Source organism: Cheilinus undulatus, linkage group 17, assembly GCF_018320785.1.
Source record: "Cheilinus undulatus linkage group 17, ASM1832078v1, whole genome shotgun sequence".
Taxonomy (NCBI): domain Eukaryota; kingdom Metazoa; phylum Chordata; class Actinopteri; order Labriformes; family Labridae; genus Cheilinus; species Cheilinus undulatus.
In genome coordinates this window covers 7,752,489-7,776,645 of record NC_054881.1, presented here as the reverse complement: position 1 = coordinate 7,776,645, position 24,157 = coordinate 7,752,489, and the positions used below count along the sequence as shown (strand labels likewise).

Genomic DNA, 24,157 nt, shown 5'->3' with positions numbered 1-24,157 from the left:
CTCTATGTAGTTGTAAGGCTTTCAAAGTCCATGAGAAGTCTACTTCCTCCTTTTTATTCTCAGTAGTGGAATTTTAATTCATTTGGAAAAAAAAACAATGAGATATTTCAACTCAGTTTAATTGATTAATTCATTGAGTTAGATTTATCGCATTACGCGTTTACGAACAGACTATCTGTTAAACAACTCTCTAGTATAGACAGATGTTGGATATAAGTTATCTTATTCTGAAAAATGTTAGTACCTTCTTATCGTCTCTAACATTTTTTGGCCACTAGATGGAGCTATCTGTATTCAAGACTTACAATTTACGGCAGCTTCTTCTCTTGGATAACTGTGGCTCTCTTCTTGGATCATTTATCTGTTATATTGTTTGAAATACTTTAAATGTCATTTTAAATAGCCATTTTTGCAATTAAGAATGGACGTCTTTGACTGGAGAGTCGTGCCCAGGGTCCTTTTAGTACTTGTAATAACGTTTGTTGTTCATTTTGTAATTGTTGTTGTGAATTATTGCAAATACACATCTATACTGAAACTTATATAGGTCTTTGTACAAGGTATTACCGTGCGGTAGAGCTCCTACCACAAATCCGAAAAAGTTTTGTTTTGAATGATGTACCTGTGATGCTTGGTATGCTTCTCTGCGTAGTGCCCACAACGCTGAAGAAGACCACGAGTCAAAACGTGTCTGTTGTACCTTGCCTAAATAAAAAAACTACCTAAAGGACATTTTTGAGTGCTGACACCACCTTTTCTAGTCCATTAAACGACTACACACATACAGTGCTTAACAAATTTATTAGACCACCTGTCTTATTTGTCTCAAAGACCATCCAGCATCATGAAGTGCTTTAATGCGGACTCTTTCATTTTCAGCGAGCTCTCCACGTTTTACCATTTTGAACAGGAATGAGGGATTTCAAACTGAATTCACCCAAATTTGAGCCGGCTCACTTGGCTTTTCTGAGAAGTCAGAAATTAATCAAGCATAACATTCAACCGCTAAAACTCATTTTTCTGTTCAGGAATGCAAGTAAATAACTATAATTTGACATATTAATCAAGAAATATTAATTTGCTTTACTATTTTTTCAGTTTTTTTTGTAAATTAGTAAATTTGAAAATTCGAGGCTAACAATAATAATTCTATTTAAAAATATCAATTCGGTTAAAGAGCTTCTACAAATTGGTGTATTAACCATTGCAGAAACATAAAAAATGATTTTAGTAATTACCAATGCTGTTAATTTAGGGCAGCTGTGGCATAAACCTTACTTTGGTTAGGATTAGGGTGGTCTAATAAATTTGTTAAGCACTGTATATCCCCAGGGGAAATTTTCTGCACCTACTTTAAATGCTAAAATACCTACAATTTTGTTTTTTTTTCTGTTATCACTTCCATCTCTGATCATGACATAGCCAATCTTTGGTCATTGAGTGATTTAATAGGTTTTTAACTCTTTAAATGCAAGTTTGTTCAATTTTATATTCCCCAGAATGAGAAATTTTCCGCATTATATATTTCCCTTTTGAACGTAGACCTGCAGTGTATCCCCAATGATGCACGTTGGAGTGGTGCTTCAGAGATGCAATTTTTCATATCTAAGATGCAAAAACCCGAGTTTATATTCATATCAATACCCACCAACATTTTTTATTTAATTTATTTATGCCTCTATTTCACAGCGCAATAAAAAAAATCCCATGGCAAGTGTGTCTTTTAAGTGCCCTACAGATACACGTTTGGGTAAGGGTAATGGCGCCTTCTAGTGGGTGGTAGTAAAAATGGCAAGTCAAAGGTTCGCCTCCAAAATTGCATCACAGATAATGGCATTAACAGTAATACATGGTACTGCAAATTTGCAGTCAAAATAAGCAATTATAATTGTTTTAAAGGGGCAAGTTTTGTCCCCAAGGAATATAAATGTGAGTATTGATCCTATGCACAATATCAAACAGGTCAAAGTAATGATTTGGCTTGAAAAGAAAAAATGAGCAAAAATACACATCTTTGTGCAGTTTCATGCCAATTGCATCAACAGAACACACACTGGTTCATGAATTCCCAAACAGAATGCAAAGAATGTGCCTAGATATACCTAAGGGTTAAGAAATCAAAATATGCAGGATGAGCAACGTCATCAGCTGGCTGTCCAAGTGTGCAATTTGTTTTGCAGGAAAAATCTAGTCATGAGAGAAAAGCTGAGATGAAGATATTGTTTCCTGACAGAAGGATCATCCAATCACCCTTGTAAGTTTTATTTAGAAAGATTTTTTCACTTCCCCAACACTGTCTATGGGGTGTTGCTCGGATGGATGTGAAAAACATCCCATGGCATGGATGTGAAACAGTCCCCTGAGGCATTTCTAGAGCCTGAAAGTTTAATTCTAAAATAAATGTACCTCTTTATAATCTTATGTTTCCTTTTCCAAATTCCTCTACTCAAACTATGTCTTCATTTTTCTAGTAGGCTAATCTTTTGGATCAGGAACACTAATGTGATTATAGAATTAGGACAGAAATGCCTTAATTCACGCAAACTGCTCTTCACTTTCCCTAAAAGTGGCAGTTAAATAATTTGGAAAAGTAAAAGAGGTTTGGCCAAAAAATGGAATCAGAAAGGACGATTTAGTCTCCCATTTCTAACGACTGTGTGACCCAGACAGTGGCGCAGTAAGAACAGGTCAAAAACACTGTTTTACTGATGAATCATCCCCTCTTCAGAGCCATCAGACGAAAGGACAGCTACTTGAAACAGTCTCTTTAAGGTAAAAGTGGAATCTGACTGGATGCCTGCGGTCATCTTACTCCTTTAGGACCCGCACCTCACACTGGAGCTCCTCCCACTAAGAAAAAATCCCTTGTTGTCTTTCCTAAGGCGCTATGGTGGGCTAATTCTGCTAATAGGATGTCTCTGCTGGGCTAAACATCATAGGGCAGAGCTGAACATGCAGCATGCAGACCCTTAGGAGGCTCTGTGTATGTGTGTGTGCCTGGTAGTCATAATTAATATTGTAAAGGGGGGTGTGTGTGGGTGAGATAGCTAGCCTCTGTGATCTCCTGCTGTGCCCTTGCTGCTGTCCTCTGCGGCAGCTTTGATGTGACCAAGTAAGTGAAAGGGAAACTGGGAGAAGAGAGAGAGAGAGAGAGCGGTAATAGAGAAACTATGGAGACTGTATAGAAGGAGTGGATGTAGCCATGGTGACATCCGTTTTGAAGCTCTTAGTTTGGCATTTCTGTAGCTGCCAGCTTGCTTTTCTACAGACAGTGACCATTTTGAGAGAAGAGGGTGGATACACATCAGTACGTTGAAGGAATATCACTACATCTGCAGGTAAAATATGCTGAGTGTAGCTAATGTTGAGAGTGTTGTCACTACCAGTGTTCAGCCCTCCTTGCAGGTTTAAGTCCACATGCATGTGCTAAACATGGTTGGACAATGCTCCAGTCAGTGAAACTTTAACCTGGCAGAGCATAAGTATAACTTTATCTCCATTTTCTAGATTAGAATACTACTAAAACTAAACTGCCTCTATAGGATGCCATTGTTAACAATGCTTGTTTACATCTGTGCTGTAGAGCAAAGACCTCAGCGTTCATGTTAGCCACAATCTTGGCTAGGTGGCTTCATTAGCTAAAGCTGTGTTTCCACCAAGCAGTCTGGTTCAGTAGCAGGTCACACATCTGCGACTTTCTGCTGTCAACTACTTCATTTACCAACGTTAGCATCATCTTATTACTATAATTAGCGTTACGCCTGTGTGTCTGTGTTGATTTGCACACCACACCATTGCTCCAAATGTCCTCAAAACTTCTCAGAAGACTTCTTGGGTGAACTGGTTTGAAACTGGTGCCATAATAAAAAGATAAATATGAACAGATTTTCAATAAAATCCTAAAATGTTGCACCGAGTTGTCATTCAGGGGCTTCCCCTGTATAACATCTCTCTTTTCTTCTTGCATGTCAACGAATGGCTTTCTTCGCTTCTATATCTCCCTCTTCTCTTTTTCTGAACCTCGCTGTTTTTCCTTTTTGCATTCACTTTACCCCAACACAGCTTCAGAAGGCAGTTTTTCTTCACCAATGTAACTTTGCTAAATGTTTCTTAGTGCTAAACTCATGGTGATTAATATTGGGTCCTTAAAATAATACATCAAACAGAGCGGTCTAGCCCTGTAGCCGTTGTAAAGTGTTTTGAGATAATATTGGTTATGAATTAGGGCTATGCAAGTAAAGCCTGATTAACTGAATTAGAACATAGTTTACAAAATTAAACATCATGCTGTGTTGAAGACTAAACAAGCAACTAAGAGATGAACTCACAAATGTTTTCTGAGGTAATGATTAAAAAAGATGAATCATTTCCACATGTGGTTTAATACATTATTGGTTGTTCTGTATCAGTAGAGTGCTCCTTGTTGGCCATTAAATGATGCAATTTTATGCATAGCCATGTTAACTTCACATTTCAACAGGTAGGCTACATATAGCTTTATATAAAGTTGATGCAATTAACTGAAAGCTTGGGTTATTGTCACATCTGCTAGCAATCAGCTATGTTGGCCATTAAAGAAAAGGCTTGGTTTCTGTACATTAGCTGAGTTGCTGTCAACCAGTGGCATGCACAGACTTTTTCAAGGGCAGGGGCAAAAAGAAAAAAAAGGGCATATACAGCATGTTCTCGTCACTGAAGAGGGCACTAAGTTTGGTGTGTTTTCAAGGGCACTTTATACATGTTTATATGTTACACAATTGGCACATTATATAGCCTTAAAACAGACTAACTAGACAAACTACTGAAGTTAGTTTGTAGTTAGGATCAGCATCCACAAGAACTGTGTAGATTCAACGCTGGACTGTGAAGATCACACAGAAATAAATAAATAAATCCCTAGGGGGTCTGGGGCTCTTACCCCAGAACATTTTCAATTAAGTAGATGCCATTTCCTGTATTCTAGTGCATTTTGACACCATATTAGCACCAGATAATCCAAACTGGTTCTGTGAGATATAGTTCTGGCTCAATATAGATCAAGAAAGGGCCCAACATAAAAATCATTGCAACAGTAATGTTTCATAGTATTTCTTGGTCCTAATGGTCTTCTGGAGTTTACTGTGTTTTTTCCACCCAAGAGGGCAATTAAGTGTGTTTTGCCAACCAGGAGGGTACTTTAGCACACGTTTTGGCTCCCAAGAGGGCACTTTAGCGTGTGTTTTGGCTCTAAAGAGGGCACTTTAGCACGCGTATTGGCTCTCAGGGGAACTTTAGCACATGTTTTGGCTCCCAAGAGGGCACTTTAGCATGCGTTTTTCAACAATTGGGCCACGAGGGGGGGGGGGCTTTAGATGTTTCAAGTGTTAATGTCATGCAAAGATGACTTGAGTAGTCATTTTGTTTGCAGTCATGTTTAAAGGTGAGCACACTAGAGCTAGAATTTCAGGATACATTGATTACAGTCCCAATTCTTACTGAAAGGGGATTTTTCTTTTGGCTTGAAACTATTTTGCCAACAACCTCAGAACTAAATTATAAAATAACCAACATCTGTCTTTGTTTGTATGTTTGATCGAAAACTGCAGCTTTTATGTTGTGTTAATCTAACTACATCACGCAAGCTGAGGAACAAAGTACATTCTACTGAGTACTTCTGCAAGCTTCTGGATATATTGCCATTCTGAAATGTATTTCTTTAGATTTTAGCCAGTTGTTAGGTTAAGTGGCTCAATGGCTGCAGTCTGACCTTCAATAAAGTAGACAAAAGTGTTGTCTAAGTCTGCTCCACCAGACTTTAGATGAAGGTTTTTAATCCATATGTGCTTCCTTTTCTTTATAAGCTTGAAAAAAATTTTGCCTTTATGAGTAACCACTTGAAAGTAGCTCTTGTTTTTTTATTTAATATGACCAGTTTGCACAGCTGCAAACAGCACATAACTCTGGCATTTTGATGGTGCATGTCTATGCAAAAATCATCCCCATCTGGAGTCCTGTGGATGACATGACGACATCTGCAAGCAAGCTATGCTGCATTTAGAAGGTATCCATATCCCTGCCTTACTCAGAGACAGCAAATAATGTTTCAAAGAAGCTAAAAAGCAAAGCTGCACATCCACTAGAGCTCTGCTAAATTTAGAAGTGGGATGCACATACTGCATGGCTGCTGCTTTACATTCCTTCACACTCAGTGACACACAGTCACAGTTACAGTCTGCGTACCTGGCAGGTGGTGAAAGGCTTGATGCTCCAGAGTAACTGTGGGACGTCCTGGATGGACACCTGGAGGCTGAAAGTGTTTCCCCGGAACAGCATCATTTTGGGCTCCTCCAGCAGCCGCCCGCCCCTGCTGCGCTCACCCACTGCAACCTCCTGATAAAAAAGAGAAGAGGTGGGGGTTGTTTATTATTTTTTCAGAGGTGGGTGAGGGGGTCAGGGAAGTGAAGAATGAGGTTTGTATTTTTTATATGACTGGTAACACGCCAGAACTCACAGGAAGAGTTGACAGCTTTTAGAGGGCGATAAAATACTTGTATTGATTCATAATTAAACAGGAATGTACAAGAAATCCTTGCACTAAAAGATACAAACTGAAAAGCTTTGCCTAAAAGCTTCAGATTTTATGTCCCATTTATTTGTCAGATAACATGACAGAAAGAGCATAATTGGAACAGTTTATCAAGGTTGAATAGTTGAAATATGAATATGAAGACAAATTTGTTTCCTCTCACTGTTTTTCCAGTATTCTATTAATATAGAGCACACAAGGCCACAGAGGGTGTCAATCCTGGTGTTTTGTGCTCTTTACTATAGCATAAAAACAAATTAGCTTTCTCATAAAATCAACACTAGCAAAAATCTGCATAACAAGAACTACTTTTAATAGGTTTGGGCATGTTCTATGACTCTCTCCTTTGACCAACACCCCATCTGTTAACATTGAGGAGGCAGGATTTATAGCCATTAAACTTCAGTGTGTTCACAAGCTGACTTTTTTCTTTCTTTTGTGAAAATAATCCCAGTTTGGAGCACTAGACTGCTGCACTGCTTTCCAGTATATTTGTGACCAGGATGCCTCCAGGTCACCTCCCTTTGGAGGTCTTTCAGGCTTGTCAGACTGGGGGAAGGCCCCTGGGGTAGACCCAGAACTTGCCGGGGGATTAAACTATATCCCATTAGGACTGTGAATGCCTGGGGGTCTTCGAGGAAAAGTTGGAAAACTCCTGGGGAGAGGGATGTCCAGGTCAACTTGCTCAGGCTGCTGCCATTATGAGACAGCCCAGAAAAGAAAGAAAATGATTGGATAGATTGATGGATGCATGGAGGGATGAAAAGGTGGAAGGAATGGATGCATGGGTGAATGCATGGATGGATGGATGAATAAAAAAGTGAAAGGGATGGATGCATGGATGAATGCATGGATGGATGGATGGATGAAATGGTGGAAGGGATGGATGAATGGATGGATGGATAAATTGATAAATCAATGGATATTTGCATCAATGGATGGTTTGATGAATGCATGGATCAATGGATGGTGGATGGATGTTTGGACAGATGAATAAATGAATGGATGGATTGATGTATCGACAGATGCATGGATGAATAGATGGATGGATGGATGCCTGGATGACTGAATGGACATATGCATCGATTGATGGATGAATGTATGAACAGATTGATGGATGGATAAATAAATACATGTATAAATAGATGCATGGATGGATGACTGAATGGATACATGCATTGACGGATGGATGTATAAATAAATGGATGGATAGATTGATTAATGCATGCATGGATGGATGAGCTGATGGATGAATAGATGGATGGATGGATGGATGGATGGATGGGTGGATGACTGAATGAATACATGCATCAATTGATGGATGAATAGATATATGCATGGATAGACTAATGAATGCCTAAATGGATGGATGGATGAATAAATAGATGCATGGATAGATTGATGGATGCATAGATGGATGAATGGGTATATGCATGAATAGACTGATGAATGCATTAATGGATGGATGGATGTATAAATAGATGCATGGATGAATATTTGGATGAATAGATGCATGGATGAATATTTGGATGAACTGGGCACTACAGCTGCTCAGTTAATTAAAAGATAACATAAGAAAAACAAAAGTTTCTACTCTTATCTGACAGATTCAGGTGCTGTGAACCAACTGTTAATGAAAGCCTTAAAGATAAAATGTTTTCCTGAATCCAGACTCAGAGGTGTTTTTATAACAATACCATCTGCAAAAACAAAAAATAAGGAGAGAAATATAAAAAGCTCCCAGCGCTGGCACAAATGGTGTTTTTAAAAAAGGCATTATTAGGCTCGGATATGTCTTTCTTTCTTTCTTTCTTCTGGTTTTTATGGACCCACCCTGCCTTGTATCAACAGTTAATGCTGCTGGTGGTAGTGAAATAGTGTTGGGGGATATTTTCTTATTTTCTTCTTCACTTAGGGAGCATTATTTAAATGCCTACCTGACCATGTCCATCCCTTTATGACCACAGTGTACCCATCTTCTGATGGATACTTCCAGCATGATAATGCACCATGTCACAGGGCTCAAGTCATTTCAAGCTGGTGTCTTGTACTCCAACAACCTCAACAGTCATCAGATCTCAGTCAAATAGAGCACCTTTAGATTGGTAGAGCAGAGGATTTGAATCATGGATGTGCAGCTGACAAATCTGCATGATGCTATCATGTAAATATGGACCAAAATATCTGACGAATGTTTCCAACACCTTGTTGAAACTATGCCAAGAAGAGTTAAGGCAGTTCTGAAGGCAAAAGGGGATCTGACCTAGTACTAGTAAGGTGTACCTAATAAAGTGGACGCTGTATGTACACAATGATGAATATTGTTTCAGACTACAGTGGTGTAGCAGTGCAGCAGTATTAATTTTGTCGACTAGAACTATGACTAAAAATGTTTGTCGACAGCCTTTTTTCCATGACAAAAACTAGACTAAGACTAGCAAAAATAGATCTGTGATGACTAAAACTGACCAAAACTGAGTTTAGTTTTCATCAACACGACTAAAACTAGACCAAAATGTAATTTAGTTTTCGTTGGACATTGAAAATCTGTGATACTTTTCCACTGTGGGTAAATCTGTCAAAAAACATTGCAGCTGTATCTATTCTGCCTCTCAGCAGTACGAAGCAGAGACCCCAGGTTGGGCAGGGTGCAGAGAACACACTGCCATGATTTGGTACCAGATTTAGGCAAGAAATAAATGCTTGGACTTTAAGTAAAGACTAAAATGTGAGGACTTTTATGGACTAAAACTAGACTAAAACTAAAAAGGATAGAAATAACTTAAATGTGACTAAAACTAAGATGCATTTCATTTAAAGACTAAAACCAAGACAAAAATTAAAAATAGCTGCCAAAATTGCTTATTTTAACATTAAAAAAAAAAATACATTTCAGTTTCCTGGGTCAAGAAACTGACAGGAAATGCTTCATTAACTTCACAAATTTATGTATTTATGCAGCTTTAATTAATAGTTATTAAAATAATTGAGGTTTGTAAGCTTTAATAAGCTGCATACACAACAAAAACAAGCACCTATGAACAAAAAGCTCCCCTACAAGCTGTTAGAAATGTTTTTCTATCTGGTTTCAAGCCATGTGTGCACTGCTGCCCCCCGGGGAGCCTGATTTTTTTCATATCTGCCAGTGCTCTTTGCACATTTTGAGAAACCCTGTGACCATGGAGTAAAAAAACCCTAGGCTCTTTACAAACAATAAAAACAGTGCAGTGCATTGTGGGGGTTTTTAGGCTTCAAAAGTCATCTAGCATGATTGAAACCCAAAAGTTGAAAAGCTCAAACGTAGCCCCCCTAGGAACAAATGCTGCTCACAACTCGTGACCAGACACAAAACAGATCAAACCGACAGACTGCAGGAGTGACAAACTGACTCTGCTGGAGCCGAAAAAATTGGATAAAGAGAGCAGCCAGAATCATCGGGCAGACATATTGGCTGTACACACGAACAGAGGGAAAAAATCAAAACAAAAGTCCTCTGTCAATATTTTACTTTTGGCTTCCTGCTTGGCGATATTGTAATATTTCCGGATCTATGGAGAACAATAACATCTGTGAGCATGTGCCTGCATGTTTGTGTTTACATTTGGTGTATCTGGGGAATGCAGGGAGGGGTTAGAGTATGAGTCCTGTATGCATGCTGCTTATCCTGTCAGTCTCACAGCACACTGAGGGAAGGATGCAAAGCATACAGGCTGTCTTGAACCTGATCGATTCTTTGCTCGAGCTCACGGGGGAAATTAATTGTTGTATGGAGCTCAAATGAAAGCCAACAAACAGCTGAAAAGTCTGCCTGACGAAGAGGTGGACCGGATGGCGTCCAATTTCTCATCTGCAGCTTTTGAAGGAAGCAAATAAAGATGCAAAGTCACATAAAAACTGCAGTATTAAGTCTGTGAGTGTCTATTAATTAGGATGAACTTCTTTTCATGGCTGCAGAAAGAACGACAAATGTAGGTGTGTTCACAAGGCCAAGAGTGAGGCCGAACTTCTTAGCAAAGTGCTGCTGTGATGAACACATCCCGCTTCTATGGACGTGTCTCATTTTAACGTGCTCACATGCCTGTCATGTGGAATGCACTGCAAAAAACACGTTTAATTAACAGAGAGCAAATTAAATTACGCAAAGAAAGGGCAGGGAAGCAACCTTGGAGCATCTGTTGTCTTTGTAATTAAAAGTCCCTCTTTGTCTGCTAGTCATCAAGCATCTCCCAGTGGCGATGTTACCGAGCAGGCAGATCTTCAGTGGAGCAAAAAAAAAACCTCAGACAGCAATTCTTCCAGGCAAAAATACACCAGACGCATCGAGCAAACCCTTCCAATTAAAAATTCTTATATCACATATTTAGATCATAATATTCTGATTCTGTTGGAGGCTCAGTTAGTCAGCCAATCTGCCCATTTTTCCCTCCTGACTCGAGTAGTTCAAGACTTACTGGAAAGACTGCCAAGACATTTTGACCGATGTTCCTCTGGTGATACTATGACACTGGCATTTCTGATTTAGGGACAATGTCAGCAAAATAAATGGAAGAATTACCATCTCATTTGGCTAAAAAAAGTTCAATAACAGTAGTGATCCCTAAACTTTTAGTTTGAGCTTGACCAACGTACTGGTCAGCAGATGTCCAATCCAATCCAAACAATGCTTTACAAAGCTCTTTACTCAACAGTATATCACCATAATCTTTAATTCTGGAATATGACCAAATGAGGCAAAAATGAAGGGTAAAAAGTGGCATTGCCAGTTTAGTCTGACTACTTGTGCATCCCAGCATGCTTTACTCTGCTTGCAATTCAAAATGAATGGGGCGAAATTTCACTAGTGTCAGATCAATGTGATCAAATGTGCAATGTAATGCTGGTGGCTGCACTTGGGGTAATACACAGCATTCCCAATTACTATGCAAATTGGATTTTAGTGTCATAAACGTTCAATTTTTTTTTCCAGTTTAACTCATGGATGGTATTGTGTCTCAGGGCTCTTTGAATCACTGAAATTAATCTCAGACACCTGTGATAATTAGTTTGCCAGGTGAGCCCAATTAAACAAAAACTACTTAAGAAGGACACTCCACATTATTAAGCAGGCCACAAGTTTCAGCAATATGGGAAAGAAAAAGGATCTCTCTGCTGCTGAAAAGCCTCAAATAGTTAGATGCCTTGACAAGGAATGAAAACATTAGATATTTCATGAAAAATTAAGCGTGATCATCGTACTGTGAAGAAATTTGTGGCTGATTCAGAGCACAGACGAGTTTGTGCAGATAAAGGCATAATGAGGAAGGTTTCTGATGGACAAATTCATCAGATTGAGAGAGCAGCTGCTAAAATGGCATTACAAAGCAGCAAACTGGTATTTGAAGCTGCTGGTGCCTCTGGAGTCCATTGAACCTCAAGGTGTAGGATCCTCCAAAGGCTTGCATTCATGCATAAACCTACTGTTCAGCCACCCCTGACCAATGCTCACAAGCGGAAACGGTTGCAGTGGGCCCAGAAATACATAAAGACTCATTTTCAAACATTTTTGTTTACTGATGAGCACCGTGCAACCCGGGATGGTCCAGATGGAGGAATAGTGGATGGTTGGTGGATGGCTGACATGTCCCAACAAGGCTGCGACGTCAGCAAGGAGGTGGTGGAGTCATGTTTTGGGCTTGAATCATGGGCAGAGAGCTGGTAGACCCCTTTAGAGTCCCTGAAGGTGTGGAAATAACCTCAGCAAAGTACATAGAGTTTCTGACTGACCACTTGCTGCCATGGTAAAAAAGAAGAGCAGTTCCTTCTGTAGCTAATTTATCTTCGTGCATGACAATGCACCATCTCATTCTGCAAAGAATACCTCTGTCTCATTGGCTGCTATGGGCATAAAAGGAGAGAAACTCATGGTGTGGCCTCCATCCTCCCCTGACCTCAACCCTACTGAGAACCTTTGGAGCATCCTCAAGCAAAACATCTATGAGGGTAGGAGGCAGTTCACATCAAAACAACAGCTCTGGGAGGATATTCTGACATCTTGCAAAGAAATTCAAGTAGAAACTCTCCCAAAACTCACAAGTTCAATGGATGCAAGAATTGTGAAGGTGGTATCAAAAGATGTTTACGAAAAATAAACAGTTAAATTTTTGTTCTAATGTGTCCTTCTCTCTTAGTCACATGTGATGTTGACAACTGTTTAGATGAGAAATGGGAACTAAAAGTGCATCTTATGGTACATAACATTACTATATTGGACCATCATTGGTGTGTCATTGTGACCTTCAATAAACCTTAAAAATGAAGGAACACATTTTATAATGGCACACCTGTTCTACCATAAAAGTTCTGTGTTTTAACTGTGCACCTCGACCTTTTCTTTTCAGACCCGTCTGAAATAATAACCTTATAAATCCCTTTTGTTCTTCAGTGTTTTTAAGAAGCATATATACCTTCCCGTCTCTCCACACAGTACCTGAAATGCATGCGGCGTGTCGTCCACACAGTAGACCCTGAGGGTGAAGCCCAGAGAGTTGCTGTTATCTGGACTACCAAACACAGCCAGCCTCAGACGCTTGGCTGCCTCCTGGTTCAGCGGCTCCCCCACCAGGGCGTAGCGACCCGGCTGCTCCAGCAGCACGTGGCACCTCTGGGCCTCCAGTAGACAGTAGCAGGACGTGCTCTCCTCATCCACTGACATCACTTCCTTTAAGGGGAGGAAAAAGCAGGTGTATTAAAAGTGCTGTGAGACATAAATAGTTCATTCTATGTTTAATCATGGGAGCAGTACAGACTTTGAAGGCCTTCTTTTTAGTAGTTTTCAATTTTTGTTTTGAGGATTCAGCACGCAGCTATACAGGGAGAAGCTGATTTATGATTCCAAACATTTCTGCCAAGAGTTTGTCTGCAGAGGGAGAAAGCTCTTCACCACAAACTGAAAGCTACAAACTATACAGCTTGTGTTATGTGACTCTGTGGTTAAATAATGTGAGATGCTTTTCAAGCCAAGAGCCTCTTGAATTTATAGACTGTATAAAAAGATAGACGACATGACAGTCCCAAATAGGAGCCAAAACATGCTGGGCTCCTTTAACTGACAGGCCTGAGTGTAAGTCATAAGCTCTGCCTCCATGTTAACACACGACACAAGGGTCAAACTTTTCCAGCTTTTTAGCTTGGCGTTTTTCATACTATTTCCAACATATTTTAAGCTTTACTTTATAGGAATCTAATTCATTTACTCAGATAAAAGTTATTGCATGCAGGACTCAGAAGTCATACCACCAGCTGCAATCAGCTGACAGCCATCTGATTGAATAATTTTCTCCTAGCTCGTGCAAGCAATCACACCTCATTCTCTAAATAATGCAGTCCATTTAAATACGACAACCTTCGTACTGATCCCTGCATCACCAGTGCAGATCACACTGTGCTGCTCCTGGCACAGCTTCACCTCCACCACCCCTCCTCTGCCTCTCTAGCCTGAAGCTTTCATTGCACCCTCATTCTTAACTTTAGTGCCACTAAGGGTGCATCGCTGCCAAACTAAAGTTCATCATTTTGACATGCATCGTCATTAATGTATCTATCAATATGGGGTGTTTCTAGCACTGTGCTCCCTGGAAAGTCAAAGCAAGCTGCTTGACTACCCAGGGAGCAGCTTTTGAGCAGAGGCAGCCAAGTACAGTTAGAGTGAAGCATAGTGATAAAGTCAACCCACCAAGGGTGGCTAGTTTGAGTCACTGCTGTATCCGCTACAGCTGAAATCCATCCACATTTGTGGGATGGTGGGTGTAAATGTTAAGTTCTGACTGCCGACATACAGTGCATTCAGATAGTATTCAGACCCCCTTCACTTTTCTATTTTGTTGTGTTGCTGCCTGATGCTACAGTAATCAATCATGACAAAGTACAAACAGAATCTGAAACATCACATTGACATAAGCATTCAGACCCTTTAAAAAAACACTTAAATTCAGCTCAGTTCCTTCCATTTCTCTTGATGTTTCTACACCTTGATTGGAGTCCATGTGTGGTAAATTAAACAGATGGACATGATTTGGCAAGGCACACACCTCTCTAGCCTCACAGCTGACAAAGGAAATGCTACACCATGAGGTCAAAGGAACTGCCTTCAGAGCTCAGAGACAGGATAACTGCAAGGCACAGATCTGGGGAAGGCTACTAAAAAATAATGAAGTTGAAGTTAACTGAAGGTTCCCAAGAGCTCAGTGGCCTCCAGAATTCTCAAATGGAAGAGGTTTGGCACAACTAGGACTTCCAAGAGCTAGTTGCGAGGCCTTAACAATTGAAAGAGGAGGGTCTTGGTAAGAGAGGTGACCAAGAGCTTGATAGTCACTTTGACTGATCTCCAGAGATCTTGCCTGGAGATGGGAGAAAGTTCCAGAAGGACAAGCATCACTGGGCTTATGGCAGAGTAACTAAACAGAAGCCTCTCCTCAGTGCAAAACACACGAAAACCCCCACATGGAGATCGTTTGACCTCAATTCTAAAAGTTATGTCTGGAGGAAACCATGTACCGTTCATAGCCTACCCAATATCATCCCAACAGTGGAGCATGGTGGCGGCAGCAGACATAACGTTTAGAACTGAGGTCAAACAGTTCAGTCTTGGTTTTTCTTGCAAACTCCAAGTGGGGGCTTTCATGTGTTTTGCACTGAGGAGAGGCTTCAGTGGAGCCACTCTGCCATAAGCCCAGTGATGTTTGCCCTTCTGGAACTTTTTCCCATCTCAATACAGGATCTCTGAGGCTCAGTTAGAGTGACCATCAAGCTCTTGGTCACCTCTCTTACCAAGACCCTTCTACTCCAATTGTTAAGGCCTGGCAACTAGCTCTTGAAGAGTCCTAATTGTGCCAAACCTTTTCCATTGGAGAATTCTGGAGGCCACTGAGCTATTGGGAAACTTCAGTGCAACTGATTATTTTTTAGTAGCCTTCCTCAGATCTGTGCCTCACAGCAATCCTGTCTCTGAGCTCTGTAGGCAGTTCCTTTGACCACATTGCTTGGCATTTGCTTTAATATGTGTTTCGACCTGTGATCTCTTCAGCATTGTCAAGGGTTAAATGTAGAAGAGAACACCAAAATGCGTCCGTTGTGCCTTGCCTCAAAATAAAACTATCTAAAAGACATTTTTGAGCGTTGACGTCTCGTTTTTTAGTCACCTTCCAGCATGACAATGACTTGAAGCACACAACCAAGACAGCACAGTAGTGGCTTAGGGACTACTGTGAATGTCCTGGAGTGGCCCAGCAAGAGCTCTGACTTGAACTCTGTCAAACTTCTCTGGAGAAACCTGAAAATGGCTGTCCACCAACGATGCCCTGTCCAACCTGACTGATCTTGAGAGGATTTGCAAACAAGAAAGGCAGAAAATCCTTCAATGCAGGTGTAGAAAGCTTGCTGTAGAAGGTGCTTCAAATACAGTATGTACGGAGTAAAAATTCTGAATACTTAGGTTAATGTGATATTTCAGTTGTTTCTTTTCAATTCAAATTTTCTGGAATCTCTTAAATTCTGTTTTCACTTTGACATGAAGGGGTATTGAGTGAATAATGTAAGGTTTTTTTTTTAAAACAACATTCTAAAAAAACTAAGGAGCTTGCATTAGTACCTTGAGGTATCCCTGAAAGTACGCAACCTTGTATGTAAGAAATCCAAATGTGAATTTTTACTCTTATTGTAGTTTTTGCCTTCTGTGTATTCTCTATAAGATTACAGCCAGCTTTCAGCAACCAGAAAGAAAAGAACTGGTAATACAGTTGTGTAACAAGCCATGAGAGGCTGATCTGCTACATTTTATTGTAAATTTATGGAGTGACAAGATGCTATTAAGACACAGACAGTAAACTAGAAACGGCCCCTCATACACACTCTCAGGAAATGTGCGAAGCTGAACGCAGGCCAGATGAATAATCGCACATCTCACTAAACAGATGGGGATACAGTAACACTGACAAAACGGATTAGCGGGGTGAAGTCGTATCCAATGGCCAATTGCTCATCATCCTGTGCTCAATCCGCCCTAAATCACCTCTGAGACAGAACTGTGACCCGCGGCTCCCCTCTGCATATGGCCTGGCTGAGGCATAAAAAGCAATGTGGGGTAATTTAGTGGCCCACGGATTCCTAAACCTGCCCCATTAGCGCTGCAGCGGACATGAAGGATCTCCACGACATAGCTCATCCCCGCCGGGCGGCTGGGGAGAAATGATGGAGTCAAACTCTGGCGCCACAAAAGTGCAAGCTTTAATGGGGATGGAACTGAGAGGGAGACGGAGCGAGAAAAAGGGAAGAGACGAAGACAGAGTAGGAGAAAGACCTCCATCTCCCATTATATTACTAATTCCAGAGATTAGGTTTTGAGTGAGCATCCTTCCTAAGATAAAGGGCTCATTATTTCACTCTGACAGAGACGGGTCACAGCGTTACATTTTCTTAGAGAACATCTCCTCTCTCTCAGTGTCTCTGAAGCTGCCTGTCTTTCTGTCTGTCTCCTCCTTTCTCCCTTTTCCTTTGGCATATAGTTCCCATCAGTGACAGTCTTTTGATAGCTCCCTTTTGTGCAACACGGCTGCTGGCAAATTACATCTGTGTAAATGTCACACAGAGTGAAGGGACCAGGCTGGGAGGAAGCCACGGGCCCTCCAAGGTCACACAAACGCGACGGCTCGGGGGTCACTCTGCCTGGATGAGGTCCCTAAAGCTTCTTGATGAGGTTAGTTAAATATTAAAAGAGCATCTTAGATATGGCCACTGTGCAGCAGTGGTGCGAGATAATGGATAGAGGGTGTTTGGATTGAAGTCAGATGTCTGAACAAGTCTCAGTGAGACTGGGGAGTCGCTCTGCAGGGCAGGGTTGAAGGACTTTTCCAGAGGTGTTATTTTATAGAGAGAGCTATATGTGAGAAAAAAGCTCACAGCAGCCATCACAAAGATGGCACTACACTGTATTTATAGACATGGAGTCCTGAATCTTTTAGAAAGCACACATGCCATCTTTGACCCCACGCAGAGGTTTGAGAATGGTCTAGCCACGTTAACCGTAGAGCGCTATTTTATCAGAAACCCTCTGAAAAATTCATTATTAATAGGGTTACATAAGCGGTGCAGGGGCAAAATTCTTGTCACTAATTGACAGAGATAAATTACCATTTTCAGAGCAGAACAGAGATAACGATGATGTTGGAAAAAAAACATTGATTTTAAGCCCAGAAAATCATAACATTTTCCAATAACAATGTCCAAAAAATGAACAAATAGAAATATTTATATTTCACTCTTAGCTTTGAAGAATAGCTGCTAGTAGAGCTTGGAAAATCTTAATTCTGTAGAATAGAATGATAGGAAACACAACAAGATGATAGGACATAACAGAACAGCTACAATACCATAAAGTTTGATGTGGCAAAGAATGGTACAGTACCCGATACATGATAGACATGAGGCATTGCAAAATGATAAGATACAACATGATAATTTAAGTTACAATATAGGACAGTACAATGTGGCATGGGGGGATAGAATGACTGCGTTTACATGGACTTGATTATCCTGGTTTCTGTCTGGTTTTTGAGTATCCCGGTTTCTCTTTGTGCATGTATATGTCTTCAGAATCCAGGATTTACAGTACCCCAGTTTTGAGAAACCCGGTTTTGCTACCTGGAGAACTCCAAAAGAAACCGGGATACTGTGCCATGTATACGCAGTATCCCATTTTCTGGCTGCTGTAGACTACCTGCGCAGGTGCAAATTTTATCTAACTTAACTTCAGATACAAATACTGCGTCTAAGTGGCGGAGGAACAGCTGATCCATGCCGCTCAGAAAGAGTGACAGCTTAGCGGCTGTGTCTGCAGCAGATCAGTCTGTGAACTGACAGCAGTTTTGTGTCAAAACCCACTCATATTTAGATAAAACATGAACTGAACTGTTTAATTTTTCAGCATTGAGTGAAACGCGAGGGTAGTTTACTATGGAGACAGAGAATGACCGCTCATGTCATGAGTTACCGGGACTTAGAGCTCTGTGAGATAAAGATGCTAAGAAGGCACTTGGTAATCATCCTGCACAGTTTGTCATCGGTTCCTAGCCCTGCATTTTAGAAACGATGACTCTTCCAGTGTACTTTTCAAAGTAAAAGCTTAACTCTTTTCAAGGCCCACTTTGAGCTGCCCCTGTTTTCACAGACTTTTATTTTGAAGTCGTTCCCGGGACAGTCATTAAGTGAAGTAAGTCAACTGCAAGTTGCTTCGCTCTTTCTTGGCATCTCTGCCAAACTTTCGTATTGTTTAATGATAATAATTCTAATAGCCTAATAGTGATAATAATTTGAAATATCAAGTTATATTAAACTTATTCATCTGAGATCTCTCTTTCACTCCTTGCCATCCTCTCAGTCTCTTTTTTTCTGCACATGCTTTAATACCTGTTAGAAAACATTCTTAATATAAATGAGATTGTGTTTTCTCCCGTTGTTGGAACGAGGTTGGTTCCATTTCTGCAACGTGATGCTGGCATTTAACTATGTTAAACCCAAAATAACTGATCTAATTTTTCTCCAATTTCAAACTTACCTCACCTGGTGTTGTAAGATAACATCACAACCGCACAGATATGATGCAGTGATCAGAAACCAGGATACTAATTTTTCTCATGTATACAGGGATATGAATAACCAGGTTTCTCTGTGCACATGTAAACACAGTATTCTGAATATGATAAAAACCAGGATATGACTCATAACCGGGATACTCAAGTCTATGTAAACGCAGTCAATGACTACTGTGTCCTGCATGAACTAATGCAAGGCTAAATTCATAATATCTTCAGTCATTGTACAGTTAAATAAATGATGCATTGTTATATGCATTCCAAAGGCACTACTAGACTTGCCTTGTGCCTTGCCACACCATTTGAGAACCACAGGGTTAGGGTTAGGGTTCAGGTTAAGGTTATGTAGGGTTAGGGCTCCATGCCCTGTCACACCCTAACAATACAACTGAAAATGACAGATGATATGTTGCAGAAGGGTAAGATAGGACATGATGCAGTAGAATACGATAAGTGATATGATACGATACGATGCCGTACGATGGGGCTTAATGATTTGCAAAAATAATCTAATTGCGTTTTTTTTCCCCAAATATTGTAATTTAATATGCGATTATTCTTGGGTTAATCTTATGTATTTTTTGACAAATTCAAACAATAAATAATTCCATAAATAAGACCATGTGTATTGAAAACAATGAAATTATTCCCAAAGCAATTTATCCATATCAGCATGAATCTGAATTAGGTCACAACAAGCTTTAAGCTATAAAGGAGGCGGCTGGGGTGGAGGAGGTGAGATTGGCTATCAGCTTATCACAGCTGGAGTATGACTTTCGTGAAGTAACGCTAGGCTTCATCAGTTTTAGATAGAATGGGCAAACTGTTTTTGCTCGGATTGCAAATGTGATTTCATTTGCTTTGTTTAAGGGCATTATCATTTTTAAGTCACTAATTTTGATTAAGAAAAACATACATAGAACACAAAAAGGAGGATTTTCGTTAACCATTATCAAAACAATTGACACTTGAATGTTTGCATAATGTGCATAAAATCTCTGCCACTGCAAAAAAGTGATTTATTAAACTGGTATTTTGACACAATTCAAGTTAAATAAATATTGCAACTTCTGCGATTTGTGATGAATTTTCCAGCCCTACCATACAATACGACACGATAAGATGCCATATGATATATGATATGCTGCAGTAGAATATAATATGTTAATGAAGTGAATGAATGGAATATTCTTCAGAAGAGGGAAAACAGTATGCACACCATCTAGCTCCCAAAAGGTAACTCTATTTCTAAAAAGAAAACGATCTGATCTACAAAATCTTTCTCATACCAGAGAATGAACAGTGTGTAAACCTCTATCTTTATTCTGTAGTTAATGATTTTCTTGTCTTTTACCAGTATATAGAATATTTATGGGATTAAAATCCTATCTTTATTCGAGAGCATGCTCTAATGTTTGAGAGCAAAGTTACAAGTGTTGAGAGCATTTTTCGTATTTGAGAGCAGATTTACATGTTTTGAGAGCAAAACTTTGTCATTTTGTGCTCAGGTTTTTCCTTCAAAACCTTGTTTGTGCACTTGTGGCACTAACAATGGCATCAACGTTGCTCCAGAGCGGGAACAGATGGGAAAGGAGCCGCCCTTACAGCACGCTCAGCTCAATCTATCAAACCCCCCTAGCAACTATGCAGCATTACCGTGATTGGTCGAACTGATACTCACTTCCTATTGGCTGAAAGCAGTTTTGTTTAGTATGTGAGCAGAAGAAATCCTAGAGGAAGGGCAGCTCCTCTCCCATTGATGCCATTATTAGCGCCACAAGCGCACAAACAAGGTTTTGAAGGAAAAATCGGAGCACAAAATGACAGAGTTTTGCTCTCAAAGCATGTAAATCTGCTCTCAAATATAAAAAATGCTCTCAAAACTTGAAACTTTGCTCTCAAACATTAGAGCATGCTCTCGAATAAAGATAGGATTTTAACCCCATAATATTTTGCTGCTTATTGTTAACTATGTACACACTAGTGATGTATTTTACCTTTATGTTCAGCATATTGCAAGACAATAAAAAACACCACAATATCCTAATAACTGAACAATCTCAAAGGTCTCTAAAGGGTTAATACAGTGTTAATATCACCATTTATAAATCTTCATCTCTTGTCAGTCTTCATCGATGTCTGACATTATCCTGCAGTCAGCTTCTTCTTTGGCGACTTAACTTCACTATTTAACCAACTCTCATCTAGATCACCTTAGTTTTACACCAGAGATTAGATTATCATCAGTGTCAAGATACTGATAACTTACAGTAATAATGGGCAGTATTTCCATGACTTTAATACATCCATACTTAAAATATGTATATTACAAGCAGAGTCATAGTACTTCTAAGGATAATATTCATCAGTAGCATTATAATTGAAACAAATTAAAGATATGTATGCACATCTTCCTGTTCCAGCCTGCTCTGCACTCGCATAAGAAACCCCATTTTAAAACGTATATTTCAGCCAATAATAAAGAAACCAAACAAATGGAAAAAAGCAATAGAAATTTGCAGAATGTTTCAACATATTTGTCTTTTACTCTCATTGTAATGTAAATTGTGTTTGTTGTGTTCAAAAATTCATTAACAGCTGCACGGCATTCAGTGAATTCAGACATTCATGAAAGAGGAATGCTTTAAAATACCATTATCATCTTATCAAGTGGAAAAAAGAAATGAATGTCTCAGTGACTAATAGCAGTCATTTGCATTTGCCCTGACATTTCTTTTGGATGTATGACAGCATGAGGTAGAGCTTGAAAGGCTGAATTTTTATGCAGAATGACAAATCTGAGCTGGCAACCCTGAAATCGGCTCCGTGCTCGCATGACTTCACTGCTGGATGAAAATGTTCATCAAAGTAAGTTGAAGCAGTTTTGTTGCAGCGTATTGATATTCCAGGCGCAATGTGAGAGTGTGTTTGTGCTTGTTAACAGTCTGCATTGATGCCTCAGCTGAGACTTTGGACCTGATAATTACAGCTGAAGTGAAATACAAACGACTCACCTCCCATTTGTTGTCCTGCAGTTGTCTCTTTAGCCGGATGGTCCAGTTTTCAGGGGCAACCTCGGCACAATGGGCAATGGTCATGGCTATGGGACAGGACAGGTCGAGGCCGGGCGGGCCGTACGTGACGGCAGGGCTAAGAAATATCTCTGGAGCATCCTCGGACACGGCGCTGCACATACAAAGAGAGAGAAAAGCACAAATTAAAGCAAAGTTAACCTTGCTAATGTCAGGATTTTAGGTTGAATGTGGTGCTTTATTACCAGTAGTACTGCTTAAAATAACACCTTCTATACTGCACTCAGACATTTTAAAAATACTTTATAATAACTGCCCACTATTAAGCATTAATAAAGCAGAAGTAAAGCATTAGTAAATACTGTGAAATTCAGAGTATAAGCCACCCTGGTGTAGAGATATTTCTGGAATCCTCTGAAAAAAATATAAAAGTTTTCTATCCTAAAGCACAGTATTTCTATTCCCATATGCAAACTCCTCAATAGGCAGTTTCTATGCAGATGCAATGCTCTTTTAGTACCATTTCTTTCCAAATGTAGTTTGCACATCTACTAGCTACAGTATGGTAGTTGAGCATTCAGGCTGTGGTGATCACTGAGAGGCAGCCTCCTCCATCCCTTGCTGTCTTACAAAGGAGTGTTTTCAGTTAAACTAGGACTCTACAGGGTCTATGTGTTTGACAGAATCCTCCCTGTTATCTTTAAATGGATGCTTAGAGCCTGCAAGGAGGAAAAGCGGTTAAAAAAAGGATTTTAAACTCCCACCGTTGTGGTTGTGTCTTAAAGGGGACATATTTGAGCCTTTAAGGCAAGTTATATCTGTCTCAGAGGCCCCCAAAACATGCCTCTAGTATTAGATTTTTGCATGTAAAAAAAAACAACAAAAAAAAACCCTGTTCAGCCCCGCTCAGAACGAGCTGTTACGGAGCTGTCTGACTCCGCCCCTCTCAGGAAATGGATGTGTCTTAATGGATGTGGTTCTGCCCTCTTCCTCAGAAGAGGAGGGCTGGACTTTCTTCCAAGTGGGGAGGGCCAACTGAACCAGGGGGCGTTTTGCATAATATTTCACTTTTAATGTTTTCCAGGATTCCCTTGTTAATAATGAGGAAAAGTTGTTAAAAAGTGGCCACTACGTCTGATTCGCACCACAAGCAACTTGCAAAGCAATCTGGGATATCTTGCTGCACAAATGGGAAGTCATCATCATCTTTCTGAGCAGACATAGAAGTCTAACTTCTAATGCTGAAACAGATTTTCTCCATCATTTATAATTCATCTATGAAACACTTGGGGCCTAAATGGGTCTCTTTTGGGCTGAACCACACTTGCAATTCACATAGGCAGTTGCAGGTGGGGCCACCATGGACCCCTTGGACAAACCCACATGGGACCCATACTGAAGCCCACATATAACCCATGCTGGCTGGAGCCAGTCGAGATAAGCCAACACAACTTTTACATAAAGAAAAGCTTTTAGTGTGGCATTCTGTGCTTCTTTCAATAAACAGATGTTAACCAGGTTTGCTACAACTACCACTATAGCTCCATCCATGCTAATCACCTCACTGGCTGCCATGCTTATCGGCTTTTAGTTGCAAGCCTGCAGCTTCGGCCTTGTCCTCCTCAAACATCTCTGAGCTAATTGTTGCAGTGATTCTCTGACCAGAACAATTTTTTTCAGCTTGAAGCTTTGCAAGATTGATCCTCCTCATGACAGGTATGGAGTCTGGCCAAAACACCGAATTTGCTAGGTGGGCAGGGCTGAGCATGTCTCTACAAGGCTTGGAGGAAATATGAATAGGATGGGACAGCTTCCTTCTTGTTGTTTCTCACACATTTTATTTTTTTTGAGTGAACCCTACCCTGCCCAACCATCAGCCACGTGCCACCACATTTGGAAAGACAGCCCTGCCCTCTTAGGAGTGCTATATATAGATT

General features: G+C 40.2%; 1 protein-coding gene across 2 annotated transcripts in view; it reads right to left on the bottom strand.

Annotated features, from left to right (window-relative positions):
• unc5da (unc-5 netrin receptor Da) overlaps positions 1 to 24,157 on the bottom strand; it is a 506,379-nt gene that overhangs the window by 11,197 nt on the left and 471,025 nt on the right. For both annotated transcript variants that reach the window (XM_041811637.1, XM_041811638.1), the window contains 3 exons: positions 22,203 to 22,374; positions 13,032 to 13,262; positions 6,220 to 6,369 (listed from right to left, as the gene is read on the bottom strand). In XM_041811637.1, coding sequence (XP_041667571.1) covers positions 6,220 to 6,369; positions 13,032 to 13,262; positions 22,203 to 22,374 — 553 coding nt within the window. The remainder of the gene's footprint in view (positions 1 to 6,219; positions 6,370 to 13,031; positions 13,263 to 22,202; positions 22,375 to 24,157) is intronic.